Here is a 23933-nt window from a genome sequence, read left to right as displayed (position 1 = left end):
AACCAAAAACTCCACACAATAACCACCTACATTAAGTGAAGAATCATAGGGATACACAGCCTTGTTACAGAGGTGGGTTTTTTCCCTCAGCTTTATTGAGGTGTAATTCACATACCATAAAATTTGTCCTTTTATACAATTTAGTTACTTAATACAGAGTTTTACAACCAAGACTAAATTATTTCCAAATATTTTCATCACCCCAAAAAGAAACTGTACTCAATAGTAAGTACCCCCCATTCATCACGCCTGGCCCCCCTGCCAGCCCCTGGCAACCAATAATCTACTTTCTATTTGTATGTATTTGTCTGTTCTGGACATTTCATATAAATGGAAGCATACAAAATGTGGTCTTTTGTGACTGTCTTCTTTCAGTTAGAATGTTTCCAAGGTTCATCCATGTTGGAGTATGTCAGTACTTCATTCCTTTTTACAGCTGAATCTTATTGTATGGATACCATATTTTCTTTATCCATTCACCAGCTGATGAACATCTGGGTTATTTCCATCTTTTGTCTATTATGAATATTGCTACAAATGTTTGTGTACAAGATTTTTTGTAGACATGTTTCAATTGTCTTGGGTAAATACCTGGAATGGAATTGCTGGGTCATGGCAACTCTTTTTAAATTCTGAGGGACTACTGGATTGTTTTTCAAAGTAGCTGCACCATGACATTTCTACCAGCAATGTAGAGTGTTCCAATTCTTCACATTCTCAACAACACTTGTTATCACCCATCATCTTGATTACAGCCATCCTGACTGGCTGTGGCAGAGTTTTTGTAACAAAAAGGGACAGTTAAAATACTCCAGGCAAGCATATTCTCAGATCCACCATATGACTCCATCAGCCCAAGAGGTAGACTAGAATGTTAACAATACTAATTAAACTGCCCTATTCTACTGTTTGTGGTACCCTCCCTAACTGGTTAGGACAGTGGCTCTCAAAATAGAGTCCCAAGACCAGCAGCACCAGTTAAATGCAAAGTCTCAGACTCTACCTCAGACCCAGTTGGAGTCTGGGGGGGGGGGGGGGGGCGGGCGCACCCAGCGCCTTGTGATTCTGACACTTGCTCAAGTTCAAGGGAGGCAGCAGCTGCTACAGGGCATGTTTAACCCTCAATGTCAGCTTTAACCACTTTATTAGTGGTGATTAATACACACCAAATCCACCATCCTCTGCACATGAGGATCATAGCCACCAAGAAAGAACTTTCTAAAGGATCCCATCATGCAACTCAAGTGGAAGGGTTTGCCACTTTTCAGTAATGGGTGATATTGTTGATGTAAATTTTTCATAGTAGTTGATTTTGGGGCAGCCCTGGTGGCCCATCAGTTTAGCACCGCCTTCAGCCCAGGGCGTGACTCTGGAGACCCGGGATCGAGTCCCACATCAGGCTCCCTGCATGGAACCTGCTTCTTCCTCTGCCTGTGTCTCTGCCTCTCTCCCTCTCTCTGTGCTTCTCATGAATAAATAAATAAAATCTTTTTAAAAAATTGTTGATTTTGGGGCAGCCCCAGTGGCGCAGCAGTTTAGCACCACCTGCAGCCTGGAGCATGATCCTGGAGACCCTGGATCGAGTCCCACGTCGGGCTCTCTGTGTGGAGCCTGCTTCTCCCTCTGCCTGTGACTCTGCCTCTCATTCTCTCTCTGTGTCTCTATGAATAAATAAATAAAATCTTTTAAAAGAAATTGTTGATTTTGGACACAGAAAACCTAGCTGAAAGGTCAGCAGGAATTTCATAAGCATCGTCCAAGGCAGTTAACATCGATGTAATTTCCCTCATACTTGCTTTTCTAAATATTCCTCATCCATTTAAAACTTCAGAGGGCACACTATCGTAGTTCTTCAGATTTCTGGAAAGAGGATGGCACAAGAGCTTCACATTCATTAAAATAAACATTTAAACGATCATTTAAAATGCTAAAGATGGCTTCATCAATACCATGTGAAACAGATCACAAATACTCCTATGACCCTGGTAATGTCGATTACCATCTAAAAAAATGAGGAAGAAAAATTCTTTGGCAAACTACTGCATGTTTCTTTCATATCCTGTCATTTAGAAATCTTTTCCATACCCAGTTCTTATAAAGCTTACAAATTCAGTAATTAGGGTAGGTGAAGCCTCTTTGTGGCTAGTTTTGTTACTTCCTTCGGATCTGGCTAGATTCACTGCTTTGCCCATCTTTGGCTGGGCGTGATCCCCATTGAGAGTGAGGCCAGACTCAAACCAAACCCAGTTTGCCTCAGCAATTGCTGCCCAAGTCCCCTGGTGATAAACAACGCTCACATGTGCGTGTAGATGTAGAGAGGAAGAACCACAGGGCTGAACAGCAAAACCCTCACTGTCAGGGCAAGAATTGCTGGAACTATTCTATCTGTTCCTTAAAAGCCATCCTTCACTGCTAGGACTGGCTTTCAGAGCATTTCTCTTGTCTGAGACATCACAGAATCTCTGAGTAAATTCAAAACCTTCTTGTAAGTGTCTAAAATATCCTGAGCAGTGGGTCTTTCTGCAGGAGTCTGGCTCTTACATGCTTTATGAATATCAAACAAATGAAATCGGACCATATCACTCCCTTCAACGTGCCCCAGAAGGAAACTAGAGACGTCTGGAATCTTCCAGATGTCAATCTTCTCATCATAGGGGGGCATGAGATTGTCGTCAAAAGGTGTGTCTTCTCCGTATGGCCACAGCTGCTCTGGAGCCACGAAGTCCCCATGCAGTTCCCTGTGGCCACACTTGACAAGCGCCCCGGAGCTGCGGTTCACCAGGGGCAAGGCGTCCAGGTCGTTCACCACAAGGCTGAAGTTACTCGTCAGCAGATACTGGGACAGCGTCTTGGACAGGTCGCTGGAGTCGCACATGACCAGTGTGCCCAGGGGGCTGTGGTGCAAGTAGTCGATGATGCTGACATAATCTACAGCCAGCTGCAGCCTGTGCTGCCACGTGTTCACGTTCTGGTACTTGGAAAGGTTCAGCGTTTCTTCCAGATTGCTCAAGGAGCCTAAGGGGTGATATTCAGTGAGGATGGTGCTGTCATCCTCACAGTAGCCAAGCAGGGTGACAACGTGTTTACTCTGTAGACTCTTCAGCATCCGCAGCCCATGGAGGAAATCATCTTTCATCTCCAGGCTGGTGAGCCGTGAGAGCGCAACTTTGCGCTCCTTCCACTCAGAGAGAAAGACCTGAAACAAAACCACCACAGAGAATATTAAACTTGAAACCATCACCTGTGCTACTGACCTGGAAAACCACCCAAGTGGCAGATGTGGTACAGAGAGTGCAGGAAGTAAGAAGACACAGACCAAGTTCCAGAGTGGCTCTAGGTCTGGTTATGAAGAGCCACTGCTGAGCAAACACGGGCACCGAGTACAGAAGGCTCAGGGTGGGCCCAGGATGGGCACATACGAGGGGGCCGAGGGCCATCTGGAGACGGTGTGGGAAGACTCCTGGGAGTTGGTCTCAAGGATGACTGGGGCAGGGCAGATGTGGAGAATGGGAGTGCATCCCCAGGAGGGGGCACTGCCATATGAAGGCGCAGAGTGGCAAACTGACCAGCTCCAAACACCTGAAGCACAAAGGGATGAGGAGGATGAGTGGGCAGGGAGAAGACTGGAAAAGTTGTGAGTCAAGCCCAACCAGTCCATCACATATCACAATATTACCTGCTGATCTTTCAAGGTAGTACAGTAACCACAAATAGGAATAGTTTCATGTAAGGAAAACAGTTTTATGTGGTGTGTGGTTCTGTTATTTCATCTATAAATGTCCCACAGACACTGGACCTGCCCATCCTGGTACTTGGCCAACACCAGAGCACCTGAACAGGAACTGCCTTGGATTCTCCAAGTTTACTAGCTAGGAAAGACTTGCAGGAAGTACTGTAATTAAGAACTTCAGATCTTCTGCTTAAATCTCCAAAGAGAAGGCAGAGACTGTAGAAGAGAAGACAGGCTCAGATGTGGGGAGCTAGTTGCCCTGGGCTGCTTCTGCCGTCAACAGGCTGCTTCTCTGTGCTTCTACTTACTTACTGTTAAAATACAGGTTACGGTTTTTGAAGCCAATTTGGAGCATTATTTATCAAGTGCTTTTACAATCCAATCTAAAATCTAACAAGGCAGTAATTTGAAATAGATAAAAAACTCTAGGGGCACCTGGTTGGCTCAGTGGCTGAGAATCTATCTGCCTTTGGCTCAGGTCATGATCCTGGAGTCCCAGGATCGAGTCCCACGTCGGGCTCCCCGCAGGGAGCCTGCTTCTCCCTCTGCCTATGTCTCTGCCTCTCTCACTGTCTCTCTTATGAATGAATAAATAAAATCTTTTTTTTTGAATAAATAAAATCTTAAAAAAAAAACTCTAAGAAAAATATCTGTCACTACTTTTATGAAGTGTTTTTTTGTTTTTGTTTTTTAGTATTTTTTTTTTTTTTTTATTCATGAGAGACACACAGAGAGAGAGAAAGGCAGAGGGGGAAGCAGGCTCCATGCAGGGAGCCTGACGTGGGACTCAATCCTGGGTCTCCAGAATCATGCCCTGGGCTGAAGGCAGCGCTAAACCGCTGAGCCACCTGGGCTGCCCAAAATCTGGCACTACTTTTAAAAGCATAAACTGGAACTTTTCCATCCATCAAAAAAAGGGGAGTACTTCATTAATGGCAGGATCACTCAAAGTCAGCAAAATGCATATATCGACAGTTTTCACATATAATAGCAATGTCACAAATGAAAAAGGAAACAAAATTTCCTTTATATTATTGTTCTAACTGCATAAAACAAGACAAAATTCATGGAAACCAAAGGAAATGGGCTAATGTTTCCGTTCTTTTCATATGGTATGATTCTGGGTGATTTTTTTCCTTTATGACTTTCGGTATTTTCCAACTTTTCTGGAATCAATGTATATGATTTTCACATTTAAAAACATTTTTTAAAAGAACTCAAGGGCAGCTTGGGTGGCTCAGTGGTGTGTGTCTCTCATGAATAAATAAATAAAATCTTTAAAATAAATAAATAAATAAATAAATAAATAAATAAATAAATAAATAAATAAAAATAAAAGAACTCAAAAATGGGCACCTGGGTGGCTCAGTGGGTTAAGCATCTGCCTTTAGCTCAGGTCATTATCCTGGGGTCCTGGGATTGAGCCCCACATGGGGCTCCCTGCTCAGTGGGGGGTCTGCTTCTCCTTCTGCCCCTCCCCGCCATGCACTCTAGCTCTCTCTCAAATAAATAAAATCTTAAAAAAAAAAAAAAAAGTAAAAGAACTCAAAAATATATCAAATGGAGGCAAGTTAGAGACCTTTGAAGATTTCCCTAGGATCTGAAAGGGGAAGTTCGTTAATGGAAAAACCCAGGTACCCATAGCTGATCTTTAATATTTAAAAGAGAAATCTTTTCTTCTTTTTAACATTTATTAATTCATGAGAGACAGAGAGAGAGAGAGAGAGAGAGAGAGAGAGAGAGAGGCAGAGACAGGCAGAGGGAGAAGCAGGCTCCATGCAGGGAGCCAGATGTGTGACTTGATCCCAGATCCTGGGATCAGGCCCTGAGCTGAAGGCAGACGCTCAACCGCTGAGCCACCCAGGCATCCCTAAAAGAGAAATCTTTTAAGACCTTTTCAAAATCCCAAAGTTGACAAATTCTACTATGGACTGCAATTTCTATTAAAAAGCCATTTGCTTGTATACCTAAAATTAATGTTAACACTGTATATTAATTATATTTGAGATTTTTTTAAAACCCATTTTGCTCTGGCTGCTACATTCACTGAAAGTTTCATGAATATATACATTTATTTTTATGTGGAACACATTCTATCCATAGACCTGAATCAACATTGAATTTGACACTTGACTCCAACACAAGAATTGCAGTTTTTGTTGACAGCTATCACTTCCTTAGATCTACCTCCTCATGGTGACCACCAGCACTGGCAGATGCCTTCAGTATCATAGACCCATTTTTTACATAAAAACAGTGATCACTCCAGGGAAGCCGCTACAATTTATTTATACATATATTTATTCAACAATAAATGGTGAGAGAATCTCATCCACAGGCCTCATGACTTCCTCCTCTTTTTATGTTGAATTTATGTTCCTCAAATAAATCAAAGATTATTAAATACTATTTATTATTAAATAGTATTAGTCTTTGGGACCACTCACAAATACCCAAAACCTTCAAAGTTAAATATTTAGGGAGCACTTAAGAATCATTTCTCAGCAATCTCTGATTCAGTTGCTTTGTAACAATTTCTAGAACTCTCTTGCTTAGAGCAGTTTTACTTCTTTTTTTAACTATAGATTTAATCAAGAATACCCTTCCTGGCAAAAATTCAAATACAGAAGGAGATTTCCTTCCCCTACTTTTACTCCCCAACCCAAAGGACACCTGTCAAATGGTTGGTAACTGCCCAGCAGTTTCTGTGTCCACTCATACATGTTAATGTATGCTTTCCAAACAGCATTTGACATTGTGAGGATATAAAATAAGATTATAACGTGCATGTCATACTGCAACTTGCTTTTTTCATTTAACTGACACCTCAGACTTTCCTGTCTGTATAAATATATAGAGATTTAGGTCATTTTTTTAAAGCTGCATAACATTTCACAGTGTGAGTTTACTACCTATGCCATTGAGGTTTTGCAGATGATCATTTCTTTAAGACTAAAGTATAATATAAAGATTGGCGAAATTTGTAATGGATGCAGTCAGATGGATCAGGTTCTTTCTCCCATGCAGCTCTATAATCTTTCCTATGATTTTCTGTGATTTATTTTTAAAGACTTGATGGACATTTAAATTATTTCCCATTGTTTCTCATTAACAGCAATGCTACAAAAAATAGCCATATATTCACAACTCTGTACATGTCTGCAAGTGTTTCTGTAACTGGGTAATAAGTACATGGATGACTGAAGAACATGGACTGCTATCACACCCTTCCACATTTGTGCCAGCATGTAGTCTCACCAGTCTTGTATGAGCAAATCTTAGGTTCCACAGCCTTAATCATACTACATGTTCTCTTTGTACTCTACCAATCTGATGAATGAAAAGCATTTTACTGTTCCAACCAATTTGTATTTCCATGACATTGAACATTTTCCATCTCTGTTGGCATTTCTGTAGGCTTTTGTGGAAAGTATGTTCATTGCCCTTTATCCAATTTTCTATGGGATTGTTTTATACTTATTAATTTATAGGAGCTCTTTATGTATGAACCATGTGATCCTTTATTACAAATGTAAAGGATAAATTTTATAAAATAGTTTATGTGGTCTTTTGTAGTAAAAAATATTAACTGTTTAAAGGTAAAATCTGTCTTCATAAATTTAACAAGTATTTATGATAATAAAAAACAAATTGGGGCACGTGGCTGACTCAGCTGGTGGAGTGTGCAGCTCTTGATCTCAGGGTTGTAGGTTCAAGTCCCATGCTGGGTGTAGAGATTACTTCAATATAAAATCTTAAAAAAAAAAACAACAAATAAATCCCTGCCACTATGAAATTTACATTCTAATGCAGTAGGCAGACAATAAAGAAAATAAATAGAATATGTATAAAGCATACATAAGTGTGCTTTAAAGAAAAATTAAGCAGGGAAGGGTTTATAATTTTAAATACAGTTGGAGAATGGGGCGTCTGGGTGGTTCAGTCGGTGAAGCATCTGCCTACCGCTCAGGTGGTGATATCAGGATGGATATGGGATGGAGCCCTACATTGAGCTCCTTGCTCAGCAGGAAGCCTGCTTCTCCCACTCCCTCTGCCTGCAGCTCCTCCTGCTTGTGCCCTCACTCTGTCAAATAAATAAATAAAATATTTAAAAATAAACAAATAATAAATAGGGTTAGAGAAGCTCTCACTGGGGTGACATCGGAGCAAGAACCTGAAGGAGGTGGAGGAATGAGCCATGTGCTATCTGGGGGAACTACATCCCACGCAGAAAGAACAGCAAGGGCAATGGCCCTGAGGTCACAGCATGCCCACAGGCTGCCACATCAGTAAGGCCAGGATGGCTAGAGTGGAATGAGCAAAGGGGAATGGAGTAGGAATAAGTGCAGACCTTGTAAAGCCTTTAGATTGGTACAAGGACTCTGGCTTTTACTCAAATGAGACACAGAGCCACTGGAGGGTTTTGAGCAGAGGAGAGATGCTTTTTGACTTAGAATTTGATAGCAGGACAGCCCCGATGGCCCAGTGGTTTGGTGCCGCTTTCGGCCCAGGATCGAGTCCCACGTCAGGCTCCCTGCATGGAGCCTGCTTCTCCCTGTGCCTGTGTCTCTGCCTCTTCTATCTCTCTGTGCCTCTCATGAATAAATGAATAAAATCTTAAAAAAAAATTGATAGCAGTATTCTGGCTGTTAAGAACAGACAGAAGAGATGGGAGGGAGGCAAGTGTGGAAGCAGAGAGCCCCTTGGAAGGCTACTTGAAATAATCCAGGTACAAGATGATGGTGGCTTGGATGGAAGGAGGGGAGATGGGTAGAAGTGTGAGGAGTGATCAAATTCTGGATCTCTTCTGAGTGCAGAGACAACAGAACTTGCTGATGGATGAGAGAAAGAGAGAGAAGACAGGATGCTTCTTCCCAGGTTGGTGGCCTGAGCAATTGGGCCAACAGAGTTGTCATTAACCACAATAGGGAAAAATAAAGGAAGAATAGGCTGAGGGGATGGTCTGGGACACAATCAATGTGAGAAGCCTTTCTGACATCCAAGAGGAGATGTGGGGTAGGCAGCTGTATAGAAAAGTCTAGAGAGTTCAGGGCAGCGGTCTTAGCTGCAGATAAAGACAAGGGGCTGAAGACATCTAGGAAGTGAGCATAGAAGAATGATCCCAGGTCAAGACAGATGAAGAAGTGGACCTTGCGGGATCCCTGGGTGGCTCAGTGGTTTAGAGCCTGCCTTTGGCCCAGGGCGTGATCCTGGAGTCCCAGGATCAAGTCCCACGTCGGGCTCCCTGCATGGAGCCTGTTTCTCCCTCTGCCTGTGTCTCTGCCTCTCTGTGTCTCTTGTGAATAAATAAAATCTTTAAAAAAAAAAAAAAAGAAGTGGACCTTGCAAAAGGGACCAAGAAGTGGACACTGTTATTTCATACTTTTAAATAAACAATATAGGGGCACCTAGGTAGCTTAATAGGTTGAGCGTCTGACTCATAACTTTGGCTGGGGTCATGATCTCAGAGTCATAGGATTGAACCCTGTGTGGGTCAATTAAGATTTTCTCCCTCCCTCTGCCCTGCCCTCCACTTTCCTTGCGGGCATACTTGCATGCATGCACGCGCAAGCTCTCTCTAAAAATAAAAAAATATACAATTCATGTAACATCTGTTTTCGAGACAGCCTGAAGCATTAAAAATAGATCACATAAGATTCATCTAAATGTTACACAAAACTAGAAAGCTACAGAGTAATGTAGGAGAAACAATCAAATCCATTCTTCAAACCCAAATTTTATGGCTTTTAAATGTACTATATTTTAATTTTATTTATTGAAATTATATTTATTTGAGAGAGTGAGCATGAGAGAGAGAACACAAGTGAGGAGGGGCAAAGGGAGAGGGAGAAGCAGGCTCCCCTCTGAGCAGGGAGCCCAACATGGGGCTGGATCCCAGACCCTGAGATTATGACCTGAGCCATAGGCAGATACCCAACCGACTGAGCCACCCAGGTACCCCTCTATGTTTTAATTTTATTATTTTATTATTTTTTAAAAAAATTTTTTTATATTTTAATTTTAAAGAGAAAAACATGCAGCTATAAAAACTCTAACAGTGATTTGTGATGTCCTAAAGTCATAACCATGGGCTGAGGACATGGGATGACACACACATGAGGCTATGGAGGGTGTGCCCTGAATCATGCTTTGGTTGTCCACAGCAATATGGCTGGACCTTCTGCCTTCTGGAAGAATTGGTTCTATTGTAATCTTTCTTCTTCCTCAATAGTACTGTTATTCCAAATCTGTCTCAGAAAATCGGCAGCCCCTTGAGATGTGGATATTTCTGTCTTTGAGATGGCTGACAGAATATGTACCTGCTTCTTCTTCTTCTTTTTTTTTTTTTTCTGAGAGAGAGAGTGTGTGCAAGTAGGAGAGAGGGAGAGACAATCTTAGGCAGGTTCCATGTCCAGCATGGAGCCCAAAGTGGTGCTCGGTCCCAGGACCCTGAGATCATGACCTGAGCCGAAATCAAGAGTTACATGCTCAACCAACTGAACCACTTAGGTGCCCCTGTACCTGGTTCTTTTAATGTAATCTTGGATTTAAAAATCTAAAAGGGGTTATAGGTTAACAATATCAGATTTAAAATAAAAACATAATTAAAAAATACACATGAAATAAAATTTACCAAAAACAAAAAAAATCTAAAAGGGATAAATCTCCCACTGTTATCACCAGAGATTAAGATCAGAGACTGGGGAGTACAAGAGGTAGAAGGGAACTTTTACTTTGTACTTCACCTTCTGCATATTTGAATTGAATGTACAGCTTTTATAATGAAAGAAAATGAAAGAACAAAGAAAATGCATGGGTCAATCTGCCTTTCAGGGCAATGTCGCACACTGATCCAATCCCAAACACAAACCCAAAGTACAGAGTCTGGGGAAAGAAGGGGTTGGTTACATGCACCCCCGAGGAGCAAAATCACTTCTGGTTGAGAGCCACTGATTCAGGGGCAAGTCAGGGAACAGAAGCCAACAAGGGGTAGTAATTAGAATGGCCAGTGAGGGAGCAGGAAAACTATAAGGGAGTGGTAGTGTGGAGAGCCAGGGTTGCAAGAACAGAAGAATCAATGGGATCAAAGGCTGCAGAACAGATTAGGTGAGAGGAAGACAGATAAACGACCGACCCGGGGTCTGCAGGGGTCTGGGTAGGAGCAGTCTTTCTGGAGCAGGGGTGCTTGGAAGCCATCCTGGCAGCAGACAAGAAGTGAATGGAGAAGAAAAGGAGGGACGGAGCTCTGGTAGCTTCATTAAGAGGAAGCAGAGCATGCACACAGCTTCTGGGGAAGGGGATTTGGGAAGGGGATTTCTGTTGTGCAAGTCTGTGTTTGCGTGCCAGTCAGAAGGACCCTCAGGAGAGGGGCCGACTGAGTCTGCAGAGAAAAGTGCATAGCTTCAGGGAGGACATCATGAGACATCACCACACCTGAGCAGGAGGGCTTACAGGTATGCTGGCAGAGGATGAAGAAGCTCCATTTGGGCAGCTCATGTTTCCATAACAACTTCTGCCACAAGACCATCAGCGAAGGCAAGGGCGGGGGAAAAACCACAGAGGGAACAGAGTAGGACTGCTGGGCCGTGCTGAGTACGTGGCAAGGTCTGTGGCCGTGCATGAAACCACAGGGCTGTGGGGCTTCTCTCAACCTCCCTCCAGGGCAGTCACTCAAGTGCAGAGGCACAGCTGGGGTCCCCCAGGCTCAGGCCTCTCCGGCCAGGCACAATGGAGAGAGACGCAGAGGAGCTGCTGCATGCGTCTGCACAGGACTGACTTTGAGACCTCGCTGCTGGGCAAATGGGGGAAAGTGACACCACCACAGGATCAGCACGCTGGAGGTCCCAATGAGCTGGAGGAAGTACTCCAGCAGGGGCCCTGGGAGAGGAGGTGGAGGTCTGACAGCAGAGTGCCCAGAACTTGGGTCACAGAAACTCCTACTGAGAAGCTTATGCCTTCCGGCTTACGGTGCCAGTGAGGAAGGTGCCGGTGTGGAGAGGAGCTGGTATCAGTGATGGGCAACATGTTCCACGGGGAGCTGCTCAAGTAAGTGCCCATGTGGAAGAATGAGAGGTTGCCCTATGCTGCTCAAGGGCCCTCGGGGCTCAAGGGGCAGAGACAAGCAAGACTCTCCACTGGTGGTGCTAAGGTCCAGGATGCAAAATACTTCTGCCCTGACGGTAAATTTCAGCCAAAGACACAAGAAAATCAATGTCATGGCCTTACAGCCATACTTCACTTTAATAAACAAAACTACATTACTCAGAGGTATTATCCACATTTTAAAACCCCACATTTGCATGGGCATGATTGGTAGAGCTTCCCCAAATGCCAATCTGTCCTCAAACTACAATTTGCCACCATCAAAGCTACTACCCAAGGGGCACCTGGGTGGTGCCGTTCATTAAGCATTAGACTCTTGGTTTCAGCTCAGGTCATCATCTCAGGGTCGTGAGATCGAGCACTCCGTCAGGCTCTACACCCAGTGGGGAGTCTGCTTAACATCTCCCTCTCTCTCTGCCGCCTCCCCCTGCTCTATCTCTCAAATAAATAAATTTTTAAAAAAAAGCTACCTACCCAAAAATATATCTTCAAGCAATTCTGAAAAAAATTCAAAAATGATCTAAGTAACACAGAAACAAGAGGTCAGCCCCTCAAGGTCATCTCTTTGAAAAAGACAGAAATCAACCAGGTATAGACCAAGCCCTCTTCTCTACCCACATCCCTCTCTGGTGTTTTCTTCTCATCCTAATGCTTTCAAGATCATCCCAGATGTATGTTCTACCCACTGCCCCGGACCCAAATGCTAGACTCGTCCATGCAACCAGCAGTGTAACCAAGTTCACGTTCAGGGCCTTAACATGTTCACCTCATGTGCACACATAATCTGTTCTTCCCGTCTTCCCCGTTCAGGTAACCACAACTGTATTTTTCTTGTTGCCTGGATCAAGAGCCTGGTGGTTACCTCCTCCCTCTCTTACACCCCACAACTGATCTATTGGGAAATCCTACTGGCTCTGCCTTTAAAACATGACCAGAATCCAATGAGTTCTCACTACGTTCACTGCTGACACTCTTGTCAAGCTGTGACCATCTCTCCCCTGCAAGGCCTAACCAATCTTCCACCCTCACCAACACAATACCTCCTCTCTCTACTCAAATTACTCCAATGGCTCTCCTGGTCCCAGCAGGCCCACATGCTCTGGCCACCACTTGGCCTTTTTCGACCTTACATGCTATCTCTCTTCTCATCCTACCCTCTGGTCACACTGGCTCATTCCTGGTCCCCCAATGACCAGGCATGTTCCATCTTGGGGCCTCTGCTGGGACTCATCTTTCTTACTGGAATATATTTTCCCCAAATATCCAGATGGCTCACTCTCAGGTCATTCTGACCACCTAGACTAACAAACGAGCCATGGCTCTCTTTCCTTGCCCTGCTGTCTTCATAGCACGTGTCATTAACATATTTTATTGCATATCTGTTTCTTAATCATTGTCTCACCCCACAACTAGAAAGCTTCAAGGGTCTTTGTTTAATTCACTGTCATACCTCTGGTACCACAATGAATGAATGAATCTTTAAAAGAACCAGTTACCTTGTTTTACTTTACACAAATTGCTTTGCCTTCTCCCTGACTTCTTCAAGGTATCTACTTTCCACATTTATGGTACCCCAGTCTACCAAAACAAAAGCCAGCAGTCCATGAAGCTGCAGGCCCATGGATGTATTTTCTGTTCCCTTCCTCTCTTGCCCATCACTGAATACATCCTCACAAAGGAACTTTGTGCAACAATCCTTAAGTGGCCTCCAGGGACCCTGCTGCATCAGTGGGCCTCAGCTACCACAGAACCAATAGTGGACAAAGTGCAGCCGGCATACACTGCTTGCCTACAAGACAAGTGCTCTTGAAGCTTCTATCTGAACTCACCGCTTTGGTTTCTCTTTTTAAAATAAAAAGCTTTTAAAAAGTCAATATAATACCATGATAAGACTTAAAAAATAAGAATAGAAAAACCTACCTGTAACCTTTCACCATAACACAATTTCTACCATTTGTGTATTTTTCTACATGAATGCATTCATTTTGCAATTGAAAATCATGTAACAGACAATTTTGCATTTTGTTTCCGCTCATCCTCATAAGATTCTTTCCATGTTGCTATACGGGTCTCCTAAGCACACATTAGGCTGCAGAATATTCTATCAAGTGGCTGGACCATAATTAACTATTCCCTTACAGGTATCATCACTGGCTTTCTATTGCTATAAATAACAAAGCAACGTACTTCTTGGTACATTTAGCTTTCTTCCTTCCAATGGGTTAGGATCAGTCCCAGATGTGAGATCATGGGGCCACAGGGTAGAAATATTTTGATGACCCTTAACACACAATGCCAAGGTGCTATCCTGGAAGGTTTCCCCATTAACATTCAGAGGTAACCCAGAACTCACTCTCTTCACAGCTCCTTCCCCGATGCGCTTCAGTGGCCTCACTTCGGTCCTAAGCTCTTCACAAGACAGCCACGGTGAACAGTTTTTCATCTGTGCCATTCTGAAGTGTCCGTGGGGACAATGGGTGGAGACTGGAGAAGAGCGCGGAGGGGCGACAAAGAACCAGTCAAGGCAGAGATAGAGGAGTGCGTTCATGAGTGCCATGGACAGCAGCAGCCCCACAGCTGGGGGCAGTGCTCTGTGGCGGGGGCCTCTGCTGCCATCCTGGGTTTTCTTGTCCATGCTGCTATCAGCTGCAAGCTCCTGCCATGGAAAACCAAACAAGCAGTAACAATCAGCTCTTATGTCCAGTACAATGTTTGGCTGACAAGGGATTAAAGAAGGAACAGCCTCTTAGGCCCAAGGACCCTGCATGCTATAGTGTCCTCATGAGGATTAGAGAAGGTACTGCATACTAGGCTCACTCTAAATCCTCAATGTCAGCGTCCCATAATCACTTCTTTTTACTATGAGCTAGTCTGGGTTCACCCCCTCCGGATTTTGTTAGAAGAAAGGTGTTTGTTATGTGATTGTGTCTGTCTCTCTTTCACAGCAGTAGAGCAAAATTAAAAACAAGCTGCCCATGTTGGTCCAGTGGGGCCAGGGCAGAAGACGGACAAGGAGAGCAGCCGGGGATCAGACGGGATGGGGGTGGGGGGCGTGGCGGTGAGGATGCTGATGACCTCTTGAACCCAGCTGGGAAGTTTGGATAGTCCCTGGAAGGTACCAGAAGCTCCTTAGGAAGCAAGGCTACCCTTCACCAGGTGTGAGAGATGTGTTTGGGGTGGAAGAGATGGAGGTGGGGAGACTGGGTGAAGGACCCTGCAACAGTGTGGGGTGAGACCTGAGGAGCAAACGAGCCAGGGTAACGGTGGTGAGAGCGGAGATGATCCGCAAGGTGGTCCTCGCACCAAGTGACCCCTCAGAAGACTGGACACTCACTAGTTCAGCTCTAGACTGGAGCTGGCGTGAGGCTCATGGGGGAGGTAGGTGTTATGGCCTAGCTGTGAGCAGCAGAGGGACCAGAGGGAAGGGCCTGGAAGGTCTGTGGACATCAGGTGCCTGACACTCAGGGTGCATGCGGCAGAAGCTACTTATGAAGCAGAGTGGAAGTGTGTCAATACTTTGACAGGGGAGATGGTCACAGCAGTGTGCTTGCTGAACATCTGTAACATCCGTATTGGGACACATGGGGGGCTCGAGTGATGGAACTGACCCCGTGCTTCCTGTGCCCGACATGGTTGTGACAGGCAGGGTTACCTTCCAGGAGCATCTTCCTTCTCCCAGCTCAGGTCTCCACCCAGACACCTGGGTCACTCAGCATCCTGGTCGGCCCTGGGCAGTGGTTTGAAAACATTCTGCCACAAAGTACCAAAAAGGTTTGCTGAAAGAAAACCGCAACTCTGCACATAGACAAATGGCAACAGTTGAAATGGTCTCCTCCAGGGGCCCTCCTAGGTCCCTCAGGTGTCTCTTCTAGAGCGGCAGCAGCAGGAAGTCCTCCCACAGCCTGGATGCCACTGTGAAGCCCTGCTAGCTTCCCGGGGCTCAGAGTCCTACCTCTCCCCCGCCTCTCTGGCTCCCATCTGCTCCCTCTACCACCAACGCTAAATGCTGGTCACTCAATGTGCACTACGCCGTTTCCACAGGCTCACCCCTGCTCTAGGCACTGGGGATCTGTGAGTAGATGAAACACACATGGTTCCTGTCCTCCTATACCTTAGGGAGAAACCAGTGGAGGAGCTAATAAATAAGTGAGCAAAAAGCTTCTCCTTATATATTGTGATGAGCTTTCGAGGAGAGAGAGTAACAGGGAGGAAATGCCCTGGATGCAGCCGGCCCAGAAGATTGCTCTGAGGATTCACACAGAAACCAGCAGCCGGAGAGGCAAAAGCCATGAAGAAAATCAGAAGACAGCTCTTTCATACCCTGTCTTGGAGGCAGTAAATCCACCTGCCATTCAGAGCTGGGACAACGGACACTGATGGAGCCAGATGCAAAGTTCATAGCAAACGGCATTTCTCCTAAGGACACACTGCAGGTCTAAGTACCCACACCTCCCTTCTCTGAATGATGGCTGCTTTCTTTCTCACCGAGAAACTCTGCTCTCTAAAGTCACAGACTATCAGAAATTTTGTCTTTTGAAGTCCTACCAAGAAGAGGAAAGCACCCCGTTCTTGCTGGGGGAAGTAAGTCTTCTCTGACTCTCTGGAAGCCTCTACTTCCCACTGGGTGCAGAGCTGCAGATGAGCAAAGTCTGGAGATGACATTCACCATCCATGTGAGCCTTGCGGTCTCCCGGGAACCAGACCACAGTCCACCTTGCAGTCCAGATCAGATCTTGAGCTCCTCACAGGCCACCCTGCTTGACTTTGAGCCCAACAAAACATCGCCTCCTTTAAATTCTGCCTAAACTCCAGCCACTCCTAGATTCTGCGGTAACTCTCTTCTCCTCTGAGTGAGGGGCCATATTCCATCACTCCATGGTCTCATTTGTTGCAATGCACCATTAAACCTGGTAGGCTCGTCCTGGTGGCCCAGGCCCCGCTCTTTTCAAACTTGTGTCACTTCTTCCAGAACTTACTCTCAGCTGATGGTCTTGTTTCCTATCTTCCTGCAAACACAGAGGCAAGCAGAGAGCCACAGCGGCCAACACCTCACTGCAGGTCCCTGCCCCTATCCCTTCTCTGCTGCAGTGACAAGACAACAAACTGACCTGAGCTCCCAGCCCTATGCTAGGGCAAAGAACCCCCCCCAACCTCGCCTGCTTAGTACACTGCCCCTGCTCTGCTCCCAAATCACTACCAGTGCACCTGAACTTCTCCACCATGACAACACCCTTGTCACTCCACTCATGCCCTGGGTGATCTTCTCCAGACTCAGGCTCTCTGTCCCCACGTGCTGACAGCTCCTGGTGGAAAGCCGCAGTCCCAGCCTCCTCACAACACCACCCTTGCTTCCTTGACATCTCTACTTGGATGTCCCACTGACAATTCCAAAACACAGTTTCTCCTCAACAGTAAAAAAGACAAATAACTCATTCCAGAAATGGGCATAAGACTTGAACAGACATTTATCCAGAGAAGATATGCAGACAGCTAACAGGCACATGAAGGGATGCTCAACTTTATTAGTCATCAGGAACAGGCAAATCAAAACCACAACGTGGGGCGCCTGGGAGGCTCAGCCGGTTAAGCATCTACCTTTGGCTCAGGTCATAGTCCCAGGGTCCTGGGGTTGAGTCCCATGTTGGGCTCTCTGCTCAGCAGGAAGTCTGCTTCTCCCTCTCCCTCTCCTTCCTCCACTTGTGCTTTATCACTCGCTCTTTCAAATAAATAAATAAAATCTAAAAAAAAAAATCAAACCACAATGAGATCCCATCTCATACCCACTAGGATCACTAGGATGGCTGTTATCAAAGAAGTCAGGCAAGAATGAGTGTTGATGAAGGAAAACAGGAACACTTATACATTGCTTATGGCAATATTAAATGATGCAGCCGCTGAGGAAAACAGTCTGGAAGTTCCTTGAAAGGTTAAACACAGAGTTACCCATGCAAATCCATTGCTCGGTATGTGCCCCAAAGAAATGAAAACATAAGACTTATATGAACATGGAAGTTCACAGCAGCATTATTCATAGTAGCAAATAGTGGAAAGAACCCAAAGTCCATCAACTGATCCACAGACAAATAAAATCTGATATATCCAAACATGGAATATTAATCACTCATAAAAAGAAATAAAGTGCAAATACATGCTGGAATAGGGATAAAACTCGAGAACTTTATGCAATGTGAAGTAAGGCAGACACAGAAGGTTCTAATTATATCAAATGTCCAGAACAGCAAGCACATCAGTGATTGTTTTGTTCAGGTCTGAGTGAAAGGGGAAGTGAGGGGTGGTTGCTCATGGCTATGAGGTTTCCTTTAGGATGAAAATGTTCTGGAATTAGTGCTGACGACTGTACAACCTTGTGAATATATTAAAACTCACTGAGCTGTACACTTTAAAAAGCAAATTTAATGGTATGTGAGTTATATCTCAACTTAAAAAGATAAGAAAAATCCTTCCCCAAACATCACATTTGCTCTTTCCCCACCAACATGCTGTCTGTTTTCTGTGTTCCGAACCTCAGTGAGTGACCCAGCTCCAGGGAGGCTGCATGTCAAGGGTCAGCTTGGCAACACCACTTCCGTGGAACAAGGCAGTTTAGGAGTGATGGACTCTTCTAGAACCCACTGTAGTTCTTCCTAATTCATTTTTAAAAACTGATGCTTTGCCTACCCCTGTTGTGCTGACAAGGTGTTCAGTAAATGCTGGCTCTCCTGAACTGCTCCAGCCTCACTCAAGTCTCCCCCTTTTCTTGACAGGGTGGCATCTGCTCACCCACCCCTCAGTCTTTCCAGCCACACCCGTCAGTGCTGTGACGTTTGTTCACTCACCTTTCCCACAAAGACCCCTGGTCCACATCTTTCTCTCTGGCCCTTCCCCCTGGCTTCAGGGACTTGGACTAAAACTCTGACGACTTTGACCTCTTGGCCCTCATAGCCTGTTGGGCTGCTTCTGTCAGTACCTGAATCTTAGAAGGTGCTCCTGAGGAAATGGATAAAACACCTGCCATCTCTCTTCTAGAACATTCAACATGACCAAGTGTGCTTCAGCTTAGACCTTGGGTCCAGAAACAGCAATTTTTTCTGTAAAGGGCCAGATGGTGAATATCTAGGTTTATGGGCCAAAAGCTGAAATCCAGTGACAACTGCATCACATGACTTGTGGCGCACCCAAGCGGCCATGGAAAGCCATGATGGCCACAAGCCGTCACTGTCACTCGACTCTGTCACCAGGGCGTGAAAGCAGCCCCCACGTTACATAAACAAGTGAGGGTGGCTGCGTTTGAATAAAACTTTATTTATGGACAATGAAATTTGAATTTCATATAGTTTTCATGTGTCACAGAAGACTATTCCTCTTTTGATTCTCCTCTCAACATTTGAAAAGGTAAAAAGCATTCATAATAATACAAGTGGTGGGCCAAAGTTGGCTGAGCCCTGTGTGATGCTATTCCCTGGAGTCTGTTGCAAACCATCCCTCCATCCTGCGCATTTCTTCTATGTAATCTCACCAGGCACATGGCGATGGCAGTAGTTTCTAGGTCTTTCTAGTAGTTTCTAGGTCTTTACCTAGAAAGACCAGTAGTGGCCAGATCTCTCCCCTACACTTCCCTCAGGTGGCACATCAAAGCCTGGGACATCCATTAACTGAGCTCTTTCCGTGACCAGCATGCCCTGTCTCCAGGGCTCCCTCACTGTGACAGGGAGACCACCCACCCACTTGCTCAAGTCACGGAACAGGTGACTAGGCTCCCCTTCCCCCAGTCTCTACACCAGCCAATCACCACGTACAGTCAATTCGATCACCCAAACCTCTCTCACATCTGCTCACTTCTCCCTTCTTACTACCACTCCCTGTTGTAAGTCTCCAGCACCTCTTACCTGGGCTTTTGCAACCGTTTCCTGCATGGACCCCCACTTCTTTCTCTTTTCCAGGCCATTCTTCACACAACAAATAGTGTTTTGTTTCTTTCCTGAAATGTTTCAAGCGTAGAAAAAAACTAAAAAATAAGATCATGAACACCCATCCAGCTTTGTCAAGTAACAGTGCATCAGCAAGCGAGATTTTTTGAAGATTTTTTTTAAGATTTTATTTATTCATGAGAGAGAGAGAGAGAGAGAGAGAGAGAGAGAGAGAGAGAGACAGGCAGAGGGAGAAGCAGGCTCCATGCAGGGAGCCCAACGTGGGACTCGACCCCGGGTCTCCAGGATCAGGCCTTGGGCTGAAGGCGGCGCTAAACCGCTGAGCCACCCGGGCTGCCCCTAAAGCTCTTTTTTAAAGAAATAAAATATTACATAGGTAGTTGAAGCCCCCTTAGGTCCCTCCCAGTCCTCTTCTGCTCGCTCCCAGGAAGTAACCCCCATGTATACAAGCTGATGTACATCAATGGTTCTTAAACTGCGGTCTCAGGACCTGCAGCAGCAGCAGCTAAGACCTAGTGAGAAATGTGAGTTCCTGAGTCCTCACTCCAGATCTCCTGAATCAGAAACTCCGAAGTGAGGCCCGGAAATGTGTGTTTTAACAAGTCTTCCAGGTGATTCAGATGCATGCTAAAATCTGAGAACCACAAGTGTATGTAAATCCCACATTAAAAAAAAAAGATTTTATTTATTTGAGAGAGATCCAGAGAGAGAGAGAGCACAAGCGAGGTGAGGGGCAAAGGGAGAAGCAGACTCCCCACTCAGCCAGACTCGGGGCTCAATTCCAGGACCCCAGGATCACGACCTGAGCCAAAGGCAGATGCTTAACCAACGGAACCACCCAGGCGTCCCTCCCCCATACTTTTTATTTTCACCACTGGTATGTGCCTATAAATAACAACACATAATATACGGACGTTTACAAGCTTTACACAAGTAGCACTGTACTGTATACATCCTTTGCAACTTGTTTTTAAAAACCCAAAGTTAGGTTTCTGAGATTTATCCATACAGATGCATGCAAGTCTAGTTTGCCATTTTCAACTGTTTAGCTATACCACAGCCTGCAAAGTGAGTTCTATACACACCCTCAGCACGTGTGGAAGTTTTTCACCGGCATACACAGGGTGATCTTTCTAAAGCACAAATCTGATCACTCCTTGCTTAAAACCAACTAACCGTCCTCCTCTGTCCTAAGTCCAAAGTCCCGTAAGGCCCTGAGACCCAGCCTATGTCCACATCTACTGACACCTCCTTGCAGCCCACACTCTAGGCCCTCTGTTCATGACGGCACCGCTCTGAGATGCCCAGGCTCTGGCATGTGCTCCTTCTCCCCCTAAGTGTGAGTTCCCAGGGGACTACCTGCCGGCTTTGTGCACCTGTGTCCTCAGCAGCCAGAGCAGAGCAGGGACTCAGGAAAAACGCACTGTCTGCGTAATCCCTCAGGCCTTCTTGTCTTCACAGCTTCACAGGCGGCCTGCTTTTCACACACTGAATCTGCTCTTCATCTTTTCGTGTACCTGTCCTCTGATGCCCCAGCACCCTCTCCAATCTGAGTTCACCAGCTTTATAATTCTCACCCCGCTGACCATGACCTTACATTATCCCACTTGCCACAGGCACTAGAACTGATGGATGGGGCCCAAAGCTTATAAAACTGTTTTTCTTCTGGAAAGATACCATGTTCATTTCCACACAAAGGCTGCCAACATCAGGTAGGAAATTCTATGGGACTCTAGAAATCCATATTTTATAATCTAGAGTAGATTGTTACCCATTTAATTCATTTCTTGTGCCCTGAAGTTAATATGGCGCAATAATCTTTCAGTTATCCCTAAGTCCTTGCATCCCCTTCTGAGTCCTCAGAGAAAAACACCCAATCAAAAATCCAACTAACTTTTATGTAGCGTCAACCTCACACCAATTCTGAGGCATACAGAATTATTATTACTCCCATTTAACAGATAAGAGGGGATCCCTGGGTGGCTCGTTGTTTAGGGCCTGCCTTCCGCCCAGGGTATGATTCTGGAGTACGGAGATCGAGTCCCAGGATCAAGTCCCACATCTAGCTCCCTGCATGGAGCCTGCTTCTTCCTCTGCCTGTGTCTCTGTCTCTCATGAATAAACAAATAAAATCTTAAAAAAAAAAAAAAAAACACAGATAAAAGAACTGAATCAGGGTTAAGTGACTCAGCCAAGGTCACTAAACTGTATGCGGAGGAGCCAAGTTTTCTGGCCTCCAAGTCACATTCTTCCTCTATATCCTACAGCCCTCAGGTGTTGGACCTAATTGAAGCATGGTCACTGTAGGGCTGGGGTGACTTGAGACGGCCCACTTCTTTCTTTTTTTTTTTCTTTTTTAAAGATTTTTATTTACTTGAGAGAGAGAGAGAGAGAGAGAGAGACAGTGAGAGACCACAAGCAGGGGAGGGGTAGAGGGAGCAACAAACTCCGCTGAGCAGGGAGCCCTGCTGGGGGCTGGATTCCAGGACCCTGGGATTATGACCTGAGCCAAAGGCAGACGCTTAACCAACTGAGCCACCCAGATGCCCCTAGAGTGCTCGTTTTTTTTTTTTTTTTAATTTATGATAGTCACACACACACACACACACACACACAGAGGCAGAGACACAGGCAGAGGGAGAAGCAGGCTCCATGCACCGGGAGCCCGACGTGGGACTCGATCCCGGGTCTCCAGGATCGCGCCCTGGGCCAAAGGCAGGCGCCAAATCGCTGCGCCACCCAGGGATCCCCGAGTGCTCGTTTCTTAAAGCAATCTTTAGCGCATCCCAACACCTGATGGGCCTTTTTCTTTTATTTTATTTTTTTTTATTTTTTTTTTAGAAGGTTTCATCTTTTTTTTTTTTTTTAAGATTTTATTTATTTATTCATGAGAGACACAGAGAGAGAGAGAGGCAGAGACACAGGCAGAGGGAGAAGCAGGCTCCATGCAGGGAGCCTGACATGGGACTCGATCCTGGGACTCCAGGACCACACCCTGGGCTGAAGGCGGCGCTAAACCGCTGAGCCACCCGGGCTGCCCGGCCTTTTTCTTTTAAAGGCAAGTTTCTGGAGCGGTCTGCCCAGGGTCTGGGTAGGCTGCATGCCTCAAAGAACCTGGTTGTCCAAAAAAAAAAAAAAAAAAAGAACCTGGTTGTCCAGAAATAAGCAAAATGACACTGCAAGTTGGTGGTTTTGTTGCAAGTTAAGGAATAAAGACTGTGGGGCCAGCTGGGGAGGAGAAATCCAGGCACCGATCAGACACAACGTACTTCTGACATTGAGAGGAAAACGTTGGTAATGGGGAAAACGAAACCACTGCTCTACACTCACGGCTGACTTAAAAGAAAGAAATGCAATGGCAAAAAAAAAAAAAAAAAAAGGAAAGAAAGAACGAAAAGAAAGAAAAGGCAAAACTATGGCACAAAATCAGTTTTTACCGATTCACAGAATACTGAATTGGACCAGAGGAGAAACGAACTGGGCTCACCCTATACAATGTGGGGCAGAATCCCATCCGGCCGACGGACACAAGATACAGCACCGGGACGCTTACTTGGCCGCAGGGTGCTAGAGTCCGGAGGGGACAAGACTACTAACCCCACGACTAGGCCGGCCTCCCGCGACCCCCGCACGGAGCCCCGCGCCCGGAGGGGCCGGCAGGACGCGCAGGACCCCGGCACCGCCCGCGCCCGCGCCCGCGCCCGCACCGCCGAGCCCGAGCCCCGACGGGGCAGGAGGCCCGCCTGACCCGGGGCAGGAGGCCGCGGGGGGCCGGGAGGGGGCGCCGCTCGAGCCCGCCGCCGCCGCCGCCGCCGCCGCCGAGGGGCGAGCCCGCAGGAAGCCCGCCAACCCCCCCGGACCCCCCGCGCCCCCGCGCCCCCGCGCCCCGCGCTCTCGCGGGCTCCGCCGCCGCCACCGCCACCGCCTACCTGAGGCCCCCGGCCCGGCCCGCGGCCTCTGCGCCTGCGCGGCCGGAAATCCGCCCCCGCCCCCCGCAGGCGAGCTCAAGGCCTCCCCCTGGCGTCCGCCGCCCACCGCGCACTCCCAGCCCCGGGGCGCCCCCGTGTGGTTGACCTGTTGTTGTTGGAGTCCGGACGCCCAGCGGGTGCTGGCCTCGGGGACGGGAGCTACAGGATCTGGACCTTGCTTGCAAAGAGCTCCTCCCATCGTTC

At 46.2% G+C, this 23933-nt stretch overlaps 1 protein-coding gene across 6 annotated transcripts; it reads right to left on the bottom strand.

Annotated features, from left to right (window-relative positions):
- Positions 1–73: 73 nt before the first annotated feature.
- On the bottom strand, positions 74–23727 carry POMK (protein O-mannose kinase). Of its 6 annotated transcripts, XM_055335200.1 has the most exons (6): positions 23691–23727; positions 19720–19811; positions 17429–17571; positions 15486–15583; positions 14187–14489; positions 74–3196 (listed from the first exon to the last, which is right to left on the bottom strand). In XM_055335200.1, the coding sequence occupies exons 5-6, from the start codon at positions 14466–14468 to the stop codon at positions 2426–2428; spliced, it is 1053 nt and encodes a 350-aa protein (XP_055191175.1). In that variant the 5' UTR covers positions 14469–14489; positions 15486–15583; positions 17429–17571; positions 19720–19811; positions 23691–23727; the 3' UTR covers positions 74–2425. The 6 variants fall into 6 exon arrangements, with proteins under 6 accessions (XP_055191175.1, XP_055191173.1, XP_055191174.1 ...); XM_055335198.1 differs by lacking the exon at positions 17429–17571 and having other exon boundaries at positions 15486–15628; XM_055335199.1 differs by lacking the exon at positions 17429–17571 and having other exon boundaries at positions 15486–15609.
- Between the last annotated feature and the right edge of the window lie 206 nt (positions 23728–23933).

The sequence above is a fragment of the Nyctereutes procyonoides genome, unplaced genomic scaffold (assembly GCF_905146905.1).
Source record: "Nyctereutes procyonoides isolate TBG_1078 unplaced genomic scaffold, NYPRO_anot_genome, whole genome shotgun sequence".
In the NCBI taxonomy this organism is placed as follows: Eukaryota; Metazoa; Chordata; class Mammalia; order Carnivora; family Canidae; genus Nyctereutes; species Nyctereutes procyonoides.
This window is presented reverse-complemented; position numbering and strand designations above follow the sequence as displayed.